This window comes from Phyllosticta citribraziliensis, assembly GCF_038025025.1.
Source record: "Phyllosticta citribraziliensis strain CPC 17464 chromosome Unknown J3D65scaffold_2, whole genome shotgun sequence".
NCBI classification, from domain to species: domain Eukaryota; kingdom Fungi; phylum Ascomycota; class Dothideomycetes; order Botryosphaeriales; family Phyllostictaceae; genus Phyllosticta; species Phyllosticta citribraziliensis.
This window is the reverse complement of record NW_027117339.1, coordinates 1,547,265-1,562,565: the sequence shown is the minus strand read 5'-3', so window position 1 is coordinate 1,562,565 and position 15,301 is coordinate 1,547,265. Positions and strand designations below refer to the sequence as shown.

At 52.5% G+C, this 15,301-nt stretch overlaps 5 protein-coding genes across 5 annotated transcripts; 2 read left to right on the top strand and 3 right to left on the bottom strand.

Annotated features, from left to right (window-relative positions):
• Positions 1-778: 778 nt before the first annotated feature.
• Positions 779-3,315, top strand: J3D65DRAFT_217988 (amino acid permease/ SLC12A domain-containing protein). Its single transcript, XM_066794555.1, has 5 exons — positions 779-1,128; positions 1,200-1,229; positions 1,280-1,878; positions 1,983-2,451; positions 2,534-3,315. Exons 1-5 carry the CDS (start codon positions 1,000-1,002, stop codon positions 2,957-2,959), a joined length of 1,653 nt encoding a protein of 550 aa, XP_066658787.1. The 5' UTR covers positions 779-999; the 3' UTR covers positions 2,960-3,315.
• A 718-nt stretch (positions 3,316-4,033) lies between these two features.
• Positions 4,034-6,816, bottom strand: J3D65DRAFT_664864 (uncharacterized protein; the record flags this gene model as incomplete). The annotated part of the gene is made up of 2 exons (XM_066802785.1): positions 4,034-5,192; positions 6,275-6,816. The coding sequence occupies 2 exons, from the start codon at positions 6,814-6,816 to the stop codon at positions 4,034-4,036; spliced, it is 1,701 nt and encodes a 566-aa protein (XP_066658786.1).
• Positions 6,817-9,969: 3,153 nt separating this feature from the next.
• On the top strand, positions 9,970-11,290 carry J3D65DRAFT_613966 (uncharacterized protein). The gene is made up of 2 exons (XM_066799165.1): positions 9,970-10,254; positions 10,319-11,290. Exons 1-2 carry the CDS (start codon positions 10,211-10,213, stop codon positions 10,944-10,946), a joined length of 672 nt encoding a protein of 223 aa, XP_066658785.1. The 5' UTR covers positions 9,970-10,210; the 3' UTR covers positions 10,947-11,290.
• A 159-nt stretch (positions 11,291-11,449) lies between these two features.
• Positions 11,450-13,004, bottom strand: J3D65DRAFT_690628 (uncharacterized protein; the record flags this gene model as incomplete). The annotated part of the gene is made up of 1 exon (XM_066803909.1): positions 11,450-13,004. A coding segment is annotated over one exon (1,155 nt), but the record flags the coding sequence as incomplete, so codon positions are not given.
• Positions 13,005-13,903: 899 nt separating this feature from the next.
• Positions 13,904-15,213, bottom strand: J3D65DRAFT_217755 (uncharacterized protein). The gene has a single exon (XM_066794554.1). The coding sequence runs from the start codon at positions 15,051-15,053 to the stop codon at positions 14,145-14,147; it is 909 nt and encodes a 302-aa protein (XP_066658783.1). The 5' UTR covers positions 15,054-15,213; the 3' UTR covers positions 13,904-14,144.
• Positions 15,214-15,301: the final 88 nt, after the last annotated feature.

Genomic DNA, 15,301 nt, shown 5'->3' with positions numbered 1-15,301 from the left:
GCAGCAGCAATGAGAGTCGTCTGATTCGGGTTCCGTCACCGATCTTTGGTTGGCTGCGTTGGTTGTCACGTGGAGGAAGATAGGAAGGGAACCACCCGGCCAATCGCGTCTCACCATGGCAAAGACACCCAAGGACGAAGGGAAAGGCATGCCAACGTTTCCAGTCGACCTGGCTTGTCAAGCCGGCCAAAGTGAGCAATATTTCCCGAATGTCCGATTTACTCGCGCAACAGCTCGTTGAGTATGGTCGCGTCGAGGCGACAGCAGAACGAGCGGCAATACCAAGCCAACCAAAGACCGTACCATGGACCTTGAAAACCGCGCGCCACCTTGGCCTGACCTGATAAGGCAATGGACTGGCACGGACACGCTTCGAAGAGCCTCTTCGTGGCTGCCAGGAGGACCTTGTCTCCGCGATCGGTGTACAAACTCGCCGTCAGCCTTGTAAAGTCAAGAGCATGGGTTTCTACAACCGCCATTAACCGCTGGTACATGGTCCCGAGCATCACACAAGGCTGCGCAATGCGGAGGGCGGCTGATACTGAGCGGAGCAACATCCCCAGAAACGTGTGGTTGTCGCCGCGGCTTATCTCTGCTCGGACACCTTACCCCACACCTGTCGTATCTCCTTCCTACAGCATACACCCTCAACGCCAGCCGCTTAGCACCGCTCTAGCTGCATGACACAGCGCTCTTGAAAATCCAACCTAGTCTCAGCAGTTGTGTGGCCTGCCAAGCTGATTAGGCCAGCCTTATTGCCCCCAAATCTTCGCTAACTAGGCACTCTGTATGCTTGGTCGGTACTTAATCACCATCTGCCCGTGCTTCGACCAAACAGGGAGACGCGTATCTTATCGCCCTCAATCCCTCTCCAAAAAATTTGGCGCAGCAAATGGCGACACCTGAAGAAGGGGTGAGCTTTTAAATATCGTTGATTCCCTCCATCTTGTTCACCAGAAACAACCACTCGGCCAATTGCACTTGCGCAGTTTGTCCACAATGGCAAGCATCGAAAAGGCCAGCAGCAATGATCCGCCTTCCTACGATGGAAGCTCGCGCGTCAAACCGCTTGGTACCGATGTGCTCGCTGGGGAGGTGTTTGAAGGCGAGACGCAGTCAACACAGCGTGTAAGTTTCTACTCTGTTGCGCAAAATCCGTGTCGCCTATTTCCCCGAGTCTACAACTAACAGTTTCTCAGGGCCTCAAATCAAGACATGCTCAGATGATCGTACGAAAAGTGTAAATGCTTTGCTCGTGCCGAAGCTTACAACTCGTTAGGCGCTCGGAGGTACCATTGGAACTGGTCTATTCGTAGGATCCGGACAAACACTCGCGAGAGGAGGACCAGCCTTCCTCTTGGGCAGCTACATTGTTCTGTCATTCTTCATCTTCTGCGTTGTCACGGCCATCGTCGAGGTTGCGGCCTACCTACCAACCCCTGGATCTTCCATGAATCTTTTCGCATACCGCTACGTCTCGAAATCGCTCGGATTCGCTCTCGGATACCTATACTTCTACTCGCTTGGAATCTTGGTCCCATACGAACTTACAGCTGCCGGACTTGTGATCGACTACTGGAATTCACCGGTCAATATTGGTGTTTGGATCACCATTATGATGGTCGTCGTCATCGGCCTTAACGCTTTGCCGGTGCGCTTTTATGGTGAAACCGAGTTCTGGTTCGCGGCCACAAAAGTCATCATGATGCTCGGATTGCTCATGGTCTCGATTATCCTCTTCTTTGGTGGTGGTCCTTCCAAAGACCGTCTTGGATTCCGCTACTGGAAAGAGCCAGGTGCCGCAAACACGTACATGGCCGGAGGAGACACTGGCCGGTTTATCGCGCTTCTGTCGACTTTTGTCATGTCCTCTTTCCCGTAAGTTTACCACTTTTACTGCATGCTAAAAGGATCACCTGCAAACCACCAACGACCGGGACAACCCCAATGCCTTACACTCGCGATACTAACTGTTCAACTAGCTTTGCCTTCGCTCCTGAAATGCTGATCACTACCGGAGGCGAGATGGAGAGCCCTCGGCGCAATCTTCCAATCGCAGCCCGCCGCTACATTTACCGCTTGATCTTCTTCTACGTCGGATGCGTCCTTGCCATCGGCATCATTGTTCCAAGCAACGACCCAGCGCTGACTGCAGGAGGAGAAGGAGCTGGAAGCTCGCCATTCGTCATTGGAATGAAGCGCAACGGAATTAAGGCACTGGATTCGGTCGTCAACGGAGGAATCCTCATCTCCGCCTGGTCCTCAGCGAACGGCTTCTTCTACCTCAGCTCTAGATCTCTTTACGCGCTTTCTCTGCAAGGCTCTGCGCCCAAGATTTTCAGCCGGTGTACCAAGTCTGGTATTCCATACATGTGCGTTGCCGCTACGAGTGTGTTCTGTCTTTTGGCATACCTCAACGTGGGCAACTCTGCATCGGTGGTCTTCAACTGGGTAAGCAGCCCCGTTTACTTTTGCCTGGCTCAGTCTCCAGTCCCCAGATTCCGGTAAGCAAGCATAACTAACTCTTCATCAGTTTGTCAACATCACCAACACATCTTCCTACATTTCTTGGATCGCCTGCGGCATCATCTATCTCCGCTTCCGCAGGGCCTGCATCACCCAAAACGTCACCGGCGAGCTCCCCTATCGCAGCCCGATTCAGCCATATGGCTCCTACATTATAATGGTCGGCTACGCGTTCCTCTTGCTTATCAACGGCTTCACCGTCTTCTGGCCTGAAAATTGGTCGGCCAGCTCCTTCCTGACCTCGTACATTGGCATTCCCATCTTTGCGGCCATCTACTTTGGCCATCGCATTTACGCGAGAAACGACAAGTGGGCGTACGACCCGCACGAAGTAGACCTTCACACGGGCATGGAACGCGTGTTGGCGGAAGAGAAGCCGCCACCGGTGAGGAACAGCAAGTGGACCAAGGTTCTCACGTGCCTTTGGGAATAGAAGGGATAGGCTATGGTTGAGTGCTTTGTTTGGCTTTTCAAAAAAAGTTGTTCAGAATCCCGGGCCATAGATGCGGATCGCTTTTCCCACGGAACCAAAAAATAGAGGAACGAAAAGTCACCTTTGAACCATTTCATTGCGACTCAACACTCAAAGCTCGGTGATGACAATTGCGACACGGACCTCTGTTGATATGCTGAGAGTACTGTACAGGGGCCGTTCGTATCCTTGGAAAAGGTAAGGACAGGGAGAAATCATTATCGCTGAACAAGTGACAACAGATTTTCATCATGCTCTTGGCAAGATAAGGATTGGTCGCCAAGCCATGGTACCGTCAATTCGTCGTCAAATGCGCCGCTCAACCATTGCTTGTTTCGCTACCGAACCAGCCCAATCAATCATCCAATCCATCAAGCTTCGCCGCCAATCAAAGGCTTGTTCCCGCTACCTTTGAAGGAAGTACAAGGAACAATGTCTTTCAGCTGTGCTTGCGGACCGACATCTACCAAAATCGCGCCGAAAAGAAGAGAACCCTGCTACCTGCGATTCATTGGATGTGGTATCATCGCCTGGTGCCGGCTTCCTGCTCCTCCGTACGTTTCAGTGGCTTCTCGACTTCGAATCCATACAGGCACCCATTTTCTCCGTCCTCTTCTTGCATTCGCCACAACCTTTCCTGGTTGAACGCTTGCTGGCAACCCGGTCTCCGAGATGTATTCTTCTGAATCCGGCCAGTCGGCCCCATATAGCAGTCCGAAACCTCATTTGCTTCTTTTCAAGACCTACGACAAGCTGTCATGTCTGCGGTATCCATCTCCTTCCACATCATCGCTACTGTTGAGGGAGACAACCCTTTTCTCGACTGCTATGACGAACCGAACCGGATTTTGCAGACCTAGAGTCGACAAAAGTACTCCATGTTGAAAAATGTGACCCTGTGGGTTGTATTTGCTGAAATAGCTTTACCATCAGAATTGAATTGAATTACCCGCTCCGAACACCAAGCTGACACATTCTTCGCCATCTTGATTTGCTCTACACAAACTCTGCTCCCAATCAGCCGCGACCTGCTCCTCACGTACCATCCGTCGACTCCTTCTCCATCTTCAGCAGGCTCGACACCATATCTACCATGCAAGCCTTCAAAGTTCGCGTCGGAACACCCAACTCCTTCTTCGACTTGGAACTGTCGTACTTCCAGAGCTCCCCAGCCGGCCTCGCCGCAGCATTCTCCAACCGCCTGTTCTTCAGCTGGGGGAAATTCTTGATGATCATGTAGGCCGTGCGATCGCCCGTCGCCGGCCCGTTCACAACCAGATATCTCTTATTTCCGCCTTCGCTGCCGGCCTCCAACGCCTTGACGTGCGCTTCGGCGAGATCGCGCACGTCAGTGAAGTACGGAACTCCGACTTGTCCGGTGCTGCGCATGACGTTTTTGATCAGGTACCAAACTCCCTGGACCGACGGCGACAAGTGGTCCATGGTCTCGATGTTGTTGATGGCCGGTCCGAGGAGCGATGACGGCACCAGCGTCGTCACATTGAAGCTGGCGCCGTTCTTCTCGACAAAGTCGTGTTGGGCCCGTTCGGCGAGCTCCTTAGCCGCAATGAAACCTTTCAAGGCATCTGTGCTTTCGGCTGCTTCGTCCCAGTCGGCATTGCTCCAATCTTCTTCGGTGAACACCTTGCCGCCTGGCACGGTACCCGCGAATGGAATTGTGGCTTGAATGCACGAGGTGCAAACGACGCGTTTGATTTCCTTGTTATTCTTGTGCGCTGACTCAAGAATAGAGGTGGCGCCTTTGAAACATGGATTCAGTTGCTCGTCCAAGTTGTTTGAGATGCTGGGGGACAGGCGCATAACCGGATTGGCGACGTGGATGATGCCATGTACGTCTTTGACAGCGTCATCGAAGGCCCCATCAACTGCGATGTCTGGAACCACTACGGTAGTCAATTGGGATGCGTGGGCCGAGTGGGCTTTCTTGACGCGCTCTGCAGATGATTCAGACCGCACAGCAGCCTTGCATTTGTATCCTTTGTTGCAAAGATTGTTGACGACGTGGGCACCGACGAAGCCAGATGCTCCCGTGACCAGAATGGTCTGAGATGCCGTGTCGGCCATTGGAAAGTCCTGGTCTCGAAACGGAAGACGGGGAGTGGAGTCGATGAAGTTGTAGTAACAGAGCAATTGGTCCGAAGATACTCGATCGTCGCAAAAGTGCTGAAGCCTTCTGTCAAGTATCAGCTACTCAGCCAAGCTTTCAAGGTGTTCAGATTCAAATTGAGCGCTGTGCGATGGTGAAACGTTTTCGAATTGTCTGATTGGGCTCTACGAGGCAGCCTTCATCTATTCCGTGCGAGCGTCGCTTCTGATTCTTCTGGAAGAGACCTCGGAGCACATGTGCCCCTGCCATGCCCTGTCTAGCTCCCGCTAGTCCGCCATAGAGCTTGTAGTCATGTATACTTGACACGTCATAGTCGCGTGGGAGTAGAAAGTGTCCTCTCCACGTCGTCACAACACCTGTTGATTGCTTGATCTTCGGCGATTTTTATTGCTTCCAACCCTCTAGCCCAGAAAAGTGTGCATGAGCAGAGCCAATGTCGACCTCTCCACTTGCGTAATGATCATTTCCAGCAGAGTCCAAGAATCCTCGTAACGCAAGCAAGTCGAATGAAGCTGTAAAACTACAGGACCATGCCAAAGCTTGGTCGAGACAAGCGTGAGATGCAAGCAGGCAATCCCGTCGAGCTCCGAGTACAGCGGGCAGTCGGAGGTCGGAAAATGGGAGCAATGGGATACTCCATGGTTGTCATCAATTCGATACCCGTTTCGGTTAGATTTCGATCACTAGGCCAAGACGGCGCAGTACCAGGTGCGTGGATCCCTGCAATATTTTCTTTGTGCTGGCTCTTGGGCCATTCATGTTGATATTCCTGGTGCATGTGATGACAGCAATGGTGATGTGCAGGATTCTGCAGTCAACTTCTATTGCAGATACTTACATCGTTTGCCGTGGAGTCTTCAAGGTCAGCTACTTAATTTCAGATACTAGCTATCCTGGGGGTATATATAGTAGGACTTGACAAATCACCAAACGCTATCCCATCGAATAAAAGTTTATCCCCCTGCTTGCCCAAAATCGTCCCTCCCTATGCAAAGCCATTAGAAAGACTAGATGCCTATGCCGTACTGCGTGAGTTGGAGGATTGCCGACCAACCAAGCGAATTAAAAAAAGAATTTGTGAACCGCATCCAATGAAGCTCCCCCGGAATGCTCAAATCGATATTCGCGCTTGGAAACAGACTGTTCACTCGGGCTCTTCCTCTGCCTCGATGATGGCTTCAACCATCCCGTCCACTCCATTGTTGTACTCTTCCTCTGTGACCCAGCCTTCGTCACTCAGCTGCTTCAGAGCCTTCTCAACCCACGTTTGGCAGTTGAATTCAGAGTCTGTGTTATCAACCGGGATTTTCGAAACCACACCGATTAAGTCTTCCTTCGTTACTGCCTTGTGCAGCTTTCCCACCGCAATGTCTTGCACCAATGTGCGCTCTGGATCGCGCCGGGGCTCGTAGTCGTCGATCACTTGGATTTCGTATTCGTAAGGGGCCCCAATTGCGTGAATGATGAGCGGCGGGGGAGGGGCCTGTGTCGATGCGCCATTGCCAGTGGAGGAGTCGCGTCGCTGGCGCCGCGGCGATGGTGTGGGAGGTGGGGATGGAGATGACGAGGCTGGTCGGAAACAGAGTGCGGTGTGGCGGTAGCGTTGCCAGTCGATGGGATCGCCTTTGAATACGAGGACTGAGACGCTGAAGGTGTCCGGGATCATAGCTGCTGCTGTGGCTGCTGCCATGGTCGGTGTTGATTGGTTGGCTGTTTCGATACGCTGCCAAGTACGATGACGGTCTGGATGTCGTGTGCGGATACTGGGGATTTCAACTGTAGAACTACAAAAATGTTAGTGACTGAAGTTGCAGGCGGCCTTATAAAGGGAGTCCTTACGGGTAGGATTGGTTGAGGAACGGCAGAATCCTTGGTAGGCTCGGGCCAAAATGTACTGCGGGTGCTCCTGTGGAAAAGTCCTTTCTGGTCCTTTTCAATGTTCCAAGTGCAGGACTGAATATAAGTCTTGTGATGCTCCGATGGACCCGGATGTATGTGTTAAAGACGGAATGACTGGCCAGTGAGATTGCTGCTTCGGGAATCCGTTGTCGGGTGTGTTGCAGCAACGGGATATATATGAGCTTCAAATGGATGTGAGCCCCGGTCTCAACAACAAATATAGCCCTGTCCTCCCGGAGGGCAGCCGAGTGGCTCCTGCAGCCAATCTGGGTTTTCTTCCTGTTTAACCTTCCAGCGCGGCACGGTCCGTTCCGATGCTTGACCGCCACGAGGGATCCGTCCAAGCGGACCGTCACTGCGGACCTCTCGGCTCGCACAGATACAGTCGAGTCACCTGCTGGCCTGTGACTGGATGGCGAAATAACCTTGTCGCGGAAGATTAATTCGGAAATCTGCGACACAAAACCTGTGGTTGAGTTGAGGCCTCGCGGCGGTGGAGCAACGTGGTCAACGGCCGAAAAAATCGGCAGCTCAACGTCATCTATAGCCAAGTCGGAGTTGTAGCCTGTGCCGCACACGTCAACCGCATAGGACGAGCAGTGGTAAGATTGGCACTTGCAATCTAGCGTTGAGCGACAGCGCAAATTGGCAAAGATGGTCGAATTGATCAGTGCGAGGTACAAGGAGAACGAAAAGATCATAGATGACAGTGGCCGAGCCTGCAGGAGTTTGAGGGGTCGGGTGACAAAGAAGTATTGACACTTCTCTAATAGGTAAATTGCGTCACCCTGATCAACCCTAATCTGCAGCCTGGGCGTCAACCGGGTTAGGCTATCCGACTTTCCGAAGCCTCGGGTTCCAAGGTTTTGCTGATGAATTTGTTAGCAGTCTTCTTTGCTAAACCATCATGTCTGCATAAAACAGTACCGCAAACAAAATCTTGACTGACAAGATCCGGAAGGCAAAACCAACTACAGCTTGAAGTTTTGTTCCGCGGAAATCCTGGATGCACAAAATTGCTAGGGTGTAGCCGAGCGCTAAGCAAGTAGAGCGAGGCAGACCGTTGGGGTGGAAAAGGGTTGCAACGTAAGAATAGAAACAATGCGGGGTAAAAACCAGGGGTGTGAGTGAGTCCCCTGTTGATCAATAGTCGGTCCTAGGTAAGCGGGAGCCTTTTTCTGATCAACCTCACATCTTCGTGCCTTCCAAATAGCAACAGTGACATCATCATCACAAGTTCGTTTGACGACAATCCGGACATGTTCGAGTGGTGTACGCGTCGTCCCTCATTCACAGCCACAACCACTACTAGCACGCTCCAATTGGGACTTCTTCCGAGTTTCAGGCGAATGTTGTTGCATTCTGCATGTCTGAAGAAAGGAATGATGATGCCAAACACCAGTGCAACGACGTAGACGCGCGGAGAAATCCGTCCTCCAGAAATTTTGGAACAGGCACCGTGCCATTGGCTCGACGAGTTGATATGGCTGATCTGTATCTGCAACTCTTTGCTCTCTGGAAGATCACTCATAGTCACAGGCCGAAGTATAAGAAGCATTCGTGCTTCTGAATAGACCGGACAGGAAGTTTCCGAAGTCCTCGACCAAATGGACCTAAAGAGCACTTACATTTATTGACACAATGAGATAGAAATCGACCGAGCCCTAAAAGAAGAAGACAGGAAGCCTTCATGGCTCTCGGCGGGTGAAACACTGTCGTTGGATGAAACAACCTTTTCCACATTCAGGCCGTTTCGCGGCATGTCCTCGTGGGATTGAAGACGTGCGGGGTTGCAGCGCCTGGCAAAGATAAGACAGGATAGACATACGAACATCTTTCTGCCCTACGAAATTACGTCGTAAGGGGGTGCCAAGATGGTATTGCCTTTGCCACGACGAACACAGCGGTCGTCTTCCCGTACGATGCGCGAGACTGGCACAAGTTTTTCGCAATTCATGCGCAATGCAACCTCGTTCGCTGGATATCCTTGGTCCACTTTGCTGCAACAGTACTTCTTCGCAACTGCGCTCGTGGCTTCTTCCCTGGTGTGCGGGGCCACTAGGCCAGCGCTCGAGATTCTTGGACCACGGAGTCGATAGCTTCGTTGTTCTCGCCTGGTTCACGGCGCGCAATTCAATTCATACGGTCGGCTGCATTGGATAGGCTCCGGCTCCAAAGGGGCAAAAGTCTGGCACCTTCGGCCTGCTTAGCTCTTCCCACTATGTTCTGCGATCTTTCCTCCTGTGCATGCTCAGGTGGTATCCATGCGGTCGACGTCTTGGGCAGGTCAATCACTGACTTCCAGGAGAGCCTTGCAGGGCGGGAAACACCATGTACGGGAGCAGTGGCTGGCGCACATGAGATGGGCCTTTCATACCATGCACTTCAAAAGCGACCAGAGCGCATGCTGGCTTTGACCCCGGGAGTGACCATCGACTCCTTCTGCTCGGTGTGCCTTGCTCGTCCTTTTTCGCCAGTGTAGAATGCCATCTTAATCGGCGTGGGGTGGGTTGAGAGTTTGTCGAGCCGAATCCGAGCATTTCCCTCGTGGAGAGCAGTTCTGCAGGCCGATGCTTGTGGTGATTCCGCGGTATCCTGGGAGAAACGGCTACTGCCTTGTGTGCTTGCTTGCTGTTCAAGATGAATGTATCGCGGAGGCTTCCTTCTTGGGTGTTGGGGGCTCAAAGGATGCTTGCATACGGTATCCAGTTCACTTGATTTCTGCTTCCTGCTTGAGACGATGAGTGGTGAGGGTCCTGTCAAGAGCTGCGCGCTAGGTAGAGGGTCGCGATGACGTAGGCGGGCATGGCTTCATAGGGGATTTTCCTTGTTAGCTTGCTGTTTTGGTTGATCACTCACCATCCATGCCACTTCGCCTTCCTGTCCAAAATGAGGTGCGTTTGATGGCTCGCGAGTCGTAGAATGGCTTCAGTGCTGATGGAGGGAGATGTTGTTGATGGGAGGATGTTACGCGAGAAGGAAGGAAGGAAGACGCGTCGGCGCGTCGGCGCCGAACCTTCCTCACCACCACATCGACAAACGCGCTGGATACAAAGAGACGACACCTCCACCATTGGAACCCTGAGCCTTCGCATCTACACTTCAGTCATAGAAAGCAGCCGATCTGGATACGATGCAGAGGTCATCGACAAAGCTCGCAAGGCAACAAGTGCAAGAAAGCTAAAATGGACCAAGTTTGGAGGTTGAAAACTCTAAATGCAATCAAGAAGTACGGAAAGCTGTTGCCCGAAGAAATAGAGAGACCCAAGCAGAGCCAACTTTCAGGCTTGCAGGATAAAAACGAGCCGGTCGTTGGAAGATTCAAGAAGCTCAGAACGCACGGATGGATTTAGCAAATCTGGTAGGGAAAAGGTCTGGATTTCGGTTCCAGATGCAGCCTGTGCTGCAACCTTGGTCCTCTACGGCTTCTGTTTAGGGTCCCTATCTTCCCATCTCTGTCACGGCCTCCTCGATGTATTGGGTCTCCTCGGCCTCGAATTTCTCCCAGCTCGTTGGACGGCTGCAGACTCTTCCGATGCTCACTTGTCCTGGTCCTCGAAGTATTTCTGGAGTTCCCTGCTCTTGGCCTCGAATTCGCGCACAAAGCGGTCTGCCTTGCGCTTCTTCTACGCGATATTAGCGTTGTGCTCCTCCAAATGTTCACTTGGGAGGTTTCATACTTCGACATCCTCCAAAGTCTTCGGGACAAATGGCTCGCCTGGCTGCTGCGTGATCTGGTGGAAGTCAGTGGACGGTGTGACTCAGATGGCTGTGGCACTGAGATCATGCCTTTTCCTTGCGCTTGTCCGTCGTCTGCTTCGTGTCTTCGGGGCCGCAACCGTCGCCAGAAGGCTTGGGGTTCTCTTTGGGAGGCATTTTGACTGGAGCTTTGCAGGATCTGATGCTTCGTGCGTTTGGTGAGCGGAGGAGAGGGCACTTGAGCGCTGCTGCTGAGGCAAGTTGACAAATGGCCAAGTTCCACATGTTGGAGAAGCCACCAAGTTTGCTCTTCATAAACAGCTCGGCATGGTCAGTCGCCAGCTTGACTTGGGCGCCGAGATGGACATGGTCAGGTCAGTTCGCCGGTATCACGCAAGAGAACTGGCTGCTATGAGTGTCGACGGAGGCTCTCGCAAGTTAGGGATGTGACAATGTGTGAGTGGAGCGTGTCTTCCATGCGCAAGAATAAGTCATTTTCTGTGATTTCCATGTTTGTGGATTGTCACCTCTTTCAGGCCATGGAGCAAATGAGAATGAGTTTTGCCTGTCTCCTGAGGTTGAACTTCTTTGCCCTTCCGGTGTCGCAATCCCGCTGCACCAGGGCCTTCATAACCTTCCAAAGTAATTTCCACCGCTTCCGAAGAACCTCCAACCAAACTTTTCATGAGCCTTTTGAAGAGAGAGTCTCTCCGTCCCTGGGGCCACCATAGCCAACTGCCAAAGAAAATTCCATCGCTTCCGAAGAACCTCAAACCAACCTTTTCATGAGACTCCCAAAGAGAGAGTCTCTGTACCCATGGCCATCATGGCAAACTGCCAAAGAGCAAACTACCCAAGAAATTTCCATCACTCCAAAGAACCTTCAATCCACGTCCCCACGACCCAAACTTCCGAAATCAACATCCTCCGAGTTATCCTTTGGGACCTTTGAAGTCTTGGCCCTTTTGATGAGATCCATTTGTTGTTCAATCCGGCGTCCTTTTCGCCATCGCTTTTTTTGCTCAATTTGTCGACAATTTCTTTTTCCACCAGGCCCGTCAAGGGGAAAGCCGAGAAGTATTCTGAGGGACTTGCCGCCTCTCACCAAGATCTGCTGCCAGTCCATTAGGTTGACGGCTTTTCCCAGGCCGACAGCATCTCCTCGGTTGACAGCGTTTCCTCGTACTTGTTGAGAAGGTCGAGCTGCCTTTCGAAGTCGGCAATCCGCTCGTGCTGGTACCAGCCGACCGCTTTGGTGGCCGCGTCCACCTTCATATCCATTTCCGTTCCAATCTTGCCAGACACGGGGACAGCCCTAGCAAATGTTCTCCACGAACCTAAATTTGCATCTTTGATATGCCAAGGGTAGTCTTTTCCTTCAACATAGGTCCGTTTGTAGGCATGGAGGAAGGATTTGACGGCCTCCTTCTGCTTGTTGATGTCATCGAGCTCTTGGACCAGGATATCCAAAGAATCTGCCGCCACTCGAAAGGCCTCTGGATACTCTGGAAACTTTTTTAGGGAGTTGTCTCTGGCCTTCTCGAGCTCTTGTTCGAAGGTGCAATGACCAGGAAGATTAGACAAGGTCTTTTGGATGGCAAGAGTGGACCTGCCCACGGGAAGACGGAGACCTTGGATGATGGGAATCAAGGGCTGAAGGGCCAGTTTTTTGAGATGACGGCCAATTTTCCGCGAGCTGTCGAAGGGTCTGAAGTCCTGGGATATGAGTTGTCGCAGAGACTCAGTCGGGTCATCATCCATTGCAAGAGCATCTTCGACTGTCGTGCCTGGGTCTCCACCATACGCCTTGACCAGAGCTTGGGAAACCGTGGTGTTCAAATCGTCAATATCGTCTCGGATGAACTTGATATCCTTTTCGAGCTTTTCGAAGAACTGACGGTACAAGTTGTTGCTCTTCATGTTGTAGTGAGCCCTCTCCCGCGCCATCTTCTCAAAAGGATCACGACGCCTCCTCTCTTTGAATTTAAGGCGAAGACGGACTGGACCGGCCATCTCCGGGGCTTTGGAAGTCTGTGCGCTCGACTCGTTAGCTGCCATCTTCTCCAAACTTCCGAAGTTGTGAAACTGACCTGACTTCGGAAGATGATGTCCTGGCTTGGGAAGACGATGTCCTGGCTTGGGAAGACGATGTCCTGGCTTGGGAAGTTGATGTCCTGACTTGGGAAGATGATGTCCTGGCTTGGGAAGATGAAGTTTTGACTTCGGAAGATGATGTTCTGACTGTGGAAGAAGATTTTCGGCGTGAAGAAGAAGAATTGTTGGTTGTAGAGGGATGGAGAGAATTCTGAGTGGAAATCCGCAGTTGTATGGTTTATATAGTGCCAATGGCCACCACCACTGTACGGGGGCCAGGACACGAATGCTCCTCAACGCGTGGCAATCAACGGGCAAGGTACGAAGCCTCCCAGTGCAGTGCCTCTAGGGTGCAGCGTACGAATGCTCCCTAGTCCACCACTTGAAAGTGACACAGTGTATCTCTTTCCATGACAGGTGAATGTTCAATCGGATCTATTCATTATTCTATTCCTGCGGCCTCCCCTGTACCCTCGCCCTTGCTAATCGACATCAGACTGCCCAGCGCGGCCCCAAGACCTCCGTGAATAGTATAAACAGAGAGGCGGCTCAAACCAGGCCATCCCGTTCCAACTCGTAATGATTTGATCGCAGAACTCGCTAGGCATATGTAGCATGCATGCTTGTATACCGAATCATACCGAATGCAGTGACCATGGTAATGATAATGATGATGATGATATGACGTGATGCAAAAGCCACAAGGAGACAAGCTGGCCAGCCGAAAGAACACAAAAAAGATCAAAGGCAACAGACCAAGGAGAAAGAATGAAAAACTCCGTATGCCCGCCAAAAAAATTGATCGTGGAATATGAGTGAATGGTAAGAATCCACAGAATGCCATGAGGATGTGAATCGAATGACCAATGCAAAATGAGCAAGCAACCTGATTCCTCCGGTCTCGTCCTGGTCAACCTCACATATCGTCGGCCGCGTATCCCTCGTTGTATGTCCCCCGCCTACACACCGTTTCCCGTTTGTTGTGTCGTTTGTCGTCAGTTTCGGCCAATATCTCGTCCCTTGTGGCGGTGTGATGGAGTCGTGGCGGTCCTCTTTCTCCATGGGCGCGGCGGCGTCCTGAGTGGCGGCTGCGAATTCGTCCAAATGGTGTCTTTACGCCCACCAAACCAGGCCACCATGTCCCAAAGATCACCACGCCAGGCCATGTCAAGCCATTTCAGCAACAGACACGGCATTCCATCTCTTAATCTACCCTAGCCTCTTTCTAATCCTCCTCGTTTGCCGCTTTCCTGGCGCGTCCAACTCGTCGTTCCGATATAGATGTTGTAGGGCATGACTGAAGATTCTTGCATCAAGATGAGTGCTTCATGTCCATCTGCCCCTCTTTCCGCCCCCATTGCCAAATCCATCCCTCCCGTTTCCATTCCCAGGACCGATGTCGAAAACATCACCAAATGGGACCCTTCGTTTGGAGCCAGCCCCTTGTCCCAAGTTTCCCAAGCCGGCCATGGCCGCAGCGGTGGCAGCCGCAGCGGCAGCGGCTGCAGCACGACTGCTTTCTCTGTTGTGGTTGGAACGCGTGGAGCTGGGACGGCTGTTGCGGTGGTGAGGGCGGTTGTGACGGAGGTTGATCTGAACCGGAGAGGTCGGAGGACGGGTGCTGTCAGCGTCTTCAGCTCCATCGGTGTTGTCAACGTCGTTTGCCATGTCAAGGTCGTGCGAAGGCGGTGGCAGGGACTGAGAGGCGCGGAAGGTAAAGTCGGCCTTTGGTACCGACGAGCCGTCGAACGAGGGCAAAATCTCCGGTTGCGGTTCTGGAGTTGTGGAGCTGCGGAGGTTTGTCTGCGCAGGGGTGGGGTTCGCATTGTTTGTAGATGCAGATGTTGTCATAGACGTGGCCTGGTGGCGATCGGGGTTTCTTTGTACTGCCGGACTCGAACTTCGAGCGCGCTGCTCCTCTTCCGGCTCGTCATCGCTGTCGCCCACAGAATTGCCCATCAAGCCATCTTGTAGATGCTCCGTAGCCCATTGCCGAACGCGCCAGCCCTCGCCATCTCCGACCCCGAGATTCTCGGCGTCCATGAAGCTCAGTAGATCCTCCAGGGCTGCCTGGTAGCCCTCATCGTGAGCGTTTTCCCGATCGGAGGCCGCCGCTTTGTATAGGTTTGTCACCTGCAATGCGGCGCTCTTAAACGCCTGCAACAAAGGTGCCGAGGGCTGCGTCCGCCGCCTCGCAGGGGGCAGCGACGTGTTGAGACTGCGCATCGAGTCCATGGGCAGAGGGGGAGGTAGTGTTGATGGTCGGCGTTGACGTTGACAAGCTTGGTTCGAGGTGTCTGTGTTGTGACAAGGTCAGTATGTCTTTCACACCCCGGTCCGGTCGTGGCACATGGGCCCCTCATGGATGAGTAAGAGCGGTGGGCGTAGGAGACTTGCCTGGATTGCAAAACGTTTGATGTTGTACAGGTGTCAGACGGGCGTGGTAGAAGGGTCTCAAAAGAAGGTCATCTGGGCCAGGACCG